The sequence below is a fragment of the Cebus imitator genome, unplaced genomic scaffold (genome assembly GCF_001604975.1).
Source record: "Cebus imitator isolate Cc_AM_T3 unplaced genomic scaffold, Cebus_imitator-1.0 Scaffold309, whole genome shotgun sequence".
Classification (NCBI taxonomy): Eukaryota; Metazoa; Chordata; class Mammalia; order Primates; family Cebidae; genus Cebus; species Cebus imitator.
In genome coordinates this window covers 723,145-726,681 of record NW_016107624.1, presented here as the reverse complement: position 1 = coordinate 726,681, position 3,537 = coordinate 723,145, and the positions used below count along the sequence as shown (strand labels likewise).

Genomic DNA, 3,537 nt, shown 5'->3' with positions numbered 1-3,537 from the left:
GCTTCCCTGCCCGTCCTCTGGCGCCAACTGGTCGGCTTCACTGCGTGCGCCTCGGTGACCCCGCCTAGTTTCCGTAGGAAGAAGCGCCGGGAAAGATGGCGGCTTCTGTGGTTTGAATTCCAGCGGCGCCGCCAGAATCCGAACAAGAGCTGGGGTGGAGGGGGCGGGGACCCGGGGAGCCCGGCGGGTCGCTACCGCGGGGGGAACTATTGGCGCCACCGCCGCAGACACCAACGCCGTCACCACCTCTGTATCCATGATGGACTTGGTTTTGGAAGAAGACGTCACCCTCCCTGGGACGCTCAGCGGCTGCAGGTGCGGCCGGGGCATTGGTGGTTGCGGTAATCGAGCCGGGGTTGCAGCTGATGGGGTTTTGCCCTAACGCGGCCTTGGGGTTTGCCCTTGAGGGTGTCTGGTCAGGGGCAGTGTGCGGGGTGTGTTCCTTCGGAGAGGGTGTCTGGGCGGCCCACCATCTGACACTCTGGGGGCTGGGATCAGCCGCCTGTAGCAATGCGCCAGGTACTTTGTAGAAGGTGTGAGGAACAGGTAAGGGGTTTTCTAAAAGAGTAGGTAACGAGGGTGGGGCCACTTGGAGAATCCCATTAGTGGGGGTAGGTGGAGAACAAGGACCTTGAGGGCACTTGATGTTTCATTCTGTTTTGAAGATTTGTTTTCGTTATGGAGAATGTAGTCGGGATGTCCAGACTTTGCTTTTTGGGTTGCATAGTGGCCACCTAGGAAGCAATGGAATGCAATGGTTAAGAGCCTTGGCTGGAGTTGGACAAAACTGGATTCAAATCCAGCCCTGTAAACTGACCAGCTGTGTGACCTTGATAAAGTGACTTAACCGGCTTTCCCATCTGTAAAATGGTCTAGTGGTAATATCCACCCAACAGAGTTGGGATGAGGATTAAAAGAGGTGATGTCTGTGGACCAATTAGTTTGGCAAGTGTAGTGCCTGCTACATAATCAGTGCTTAAAAAATGATCCTGTGTTGCCATTAGTATTGTTATTACTACGATCATCAAAGGTGATATAAATCAGGGAATGATGGCCAAGAGTGGCCTCCCATGGTCCCGCCCCAAGATACTGTGGGAGTCCCCGTTGCTGTTGGAGCTGGGGTCTGATAGGAAGGCCTAACAGCGCTACACTGCTCCAGGGCTGGTCCCTGTGGTTGTCCTGGACTCCAGGTTGGAGAGTGCGTAGATGGAAGACAAGGAGATCCCTCTCTGAGAATCTGCACTGTTTATCCGCCTCTACCAGGGACAAACTGCTGCTTTTAGTCAACAGACTCTAATTGAAAGGGTGACCATGGTATTTATTGTGCTAACTGGGACACTTTTAAGAGTGAAAAGGGCCAGGTGTGGTGGTTCACCCCTGTAATCCAGCACTTTGGGGGCTGAGGTGGGCCGATTGCTTGAGCTCAGGAGTGTGTGAGATCAACCCTGGCAACATAGTGGAACCCTGTCTCTACAAAAAATACAAAAATTAGCCAGGCGTGGTGGCATGCATTTGTAGTCCCAGCTGCGCGGAAGGCTGAGGCGGGAGGATTGCTTGAGCTTGGAAGGTTGATGCTGCAGTGAGCTGTGTTCGTGTCACTGCACTGTAGACTAGGTGACAAAGTGAGACTCTGTCTTTAAAAAAAAAAAGGAAAAATGAAAAGTGAAAATAATATTTATGCCCAGGCAGCAGACATAAATAGGGCCTGTCTTGGGTAAATCTGGACAAATGGTTTTTCTGTTTATGGAGAACCTACATGTATCAGGCACAGACTAAGATGCTTTGTAGTTCCTGTCTAATTGAGTCCTATGACAGTTCATCATGCCCTTTTCTATCCATTTTACTTCCACTGTCCCAATATACTGGGAGTATGGCTTCTCTCCTGGATTGTCCTTTGTACCCCTAATAGTTTTTTATACTACAGTTGGAAACTATCTTTTAACTATAAATCTGTTCTTCATAGTCTGCTGCTTTATACTTTTAATGCAGCTTATTGCTGTTATCATAACTCCCATTATTATTCTCTCAGATAGCTGTTCTCATTTCAGTGCTCGTTGGCCAAACACTTGGGTTTTGGGGTTCCAGACCTAGTTGGGTTTCAGTCCCAGTTCTGCCACTTAACAACCCCTTGATCTGGAGCAAGTCACTCATCCTCTGTGAGCCTCAGTGTTTATCATCTGTAAAATGGGTTTGTATAAAATCTAGGGTTGGCATAAGGTTTAAAATGAATCTTAAAAAGTTTAGCTCAGCGTTGGACCTAGAGTGACTACTTAACAGATCAGCAAATATTCTCCTTTCCCTCATCTCCCTGACTTTGCCGGACCTAGGTACTGCATACATTCCATCTTAACCATTTTAAAGCATATAGTTCAGTTGTATTAAATGTATTTGTAGCACAACTGTCACAACTATCTTTGTAACTCTTCATCTTGCTAAACAGAAACTTTGCCCCTGCTAAAACATTAACTCCCTATTCCCCTCTTCTCCCAGCCCCTGACAACAACCATACTACTTTCTGTCTCTGTGATTTTTTTTTTTTTTTGAGACAGAGTCTCACTCTGTTGCCCATGCTGTAGTGCAATAAAGTGATCTTGGCTCACTGCAACCTCCGCCTCCAGGGTTCAAGCAATTCTTGTGCCTCAGCTACTTAGTAGCTGGGACTGTAGGCACGCCCCACTACGCCCGGCTAATTTTTGTATTTTTGGTAGAGACAGGGTTTCATCAGGTTGGCCAGGCTGGTCTTGAACTCCTGGCCTCAAGTGATCTGCCTGCCTTGGCCTCCCAAAGTGCTGGGATTACAGGTATGAGCCACTGAGCCCAGCCTGTCTCTATGATTTTGACTACTCTAAGTATTGCATGTAAGTAGAATCATCACTATTTGTCCTTTTGTGACTGGTTCCTTAAACTTAGCATTATGTCCTCAAGGCTCATCCATGTTGTAGTATGTGTCAGAATTTCTTTCCTTTTGAAGGCTTTTCTTTTTAATTTTTTTAGAGACAGTGTCTTGCTATGTTACCCTGGCTCATCTTAAATTCCTGGGCTCAAGTAATCCTCCTGCCTCTGTCTTGCTAAGTGCTGGGATTACAGGCGTAAGCCACTGTGCCTGGCCCTCACTGATATTTTTATTGTCCTTTTGATTGTAGCCATCCTTGGGATGTGACGTGGTATCTCATTGTGTGTTTCTGTTGTTTGTTTGTTTGTTTTTGAGACAGAGTCTCACTGTATCACCCAGGCTGGAGTGCGGTGGCGCAATTTTGGCTCACCGAAACCTCTGCCTCCCGGCTTCAAGCGATTCTTGTGCCTCAGCCTCCCAAGTAGCTGGGACTACAGGCGCATGCCAACATGCTCGACTAATTTATATATATAAATATATATATAGTTTCACTCTTGTTGCCCAGGCTGGAGGGCAGTGGCGCAATCTTGGCTCACCACAACCTCTGCCTCCCAGGTCAAGTGATTCTCCTGCCTCAGCCTCCTGAGTAGCTGGGATTCCAGGCATGTGCCACCACACCCAGCTAATTTTGTATTTTTTTTTTT

The 3,537-nt window shown here is 47.8% G+C and overlaps 1 protein-coding gene across 3 annotated transcripts in view; it reads left to right on the top strand.

The window, feature by feature from the left end:
* The first annotated feature begins 69 nt into the window (after positions 1-69).
* Positions 70-3,537, top strand: part of CDK5RAP2 (CDK5 regulatory subunit associated protein 2) — a 199,379-nt gene continuing 195,911 nt past the window's right edge. For all 3 annotated transcript variants that reach the window (XM_017503288.2, XM_017503290.2, XM_017503287.2), the window contains exon 1: positions 70-315. In XM_017503288.2, the coding sequence (XP_017358777.1) occupies positions 257-315 (59 nt within the window). In that variant the 5' untranslated portion in view covers positions 70-256. The remainder of the gene's footprint in view (positions 316-3,537) is intronic.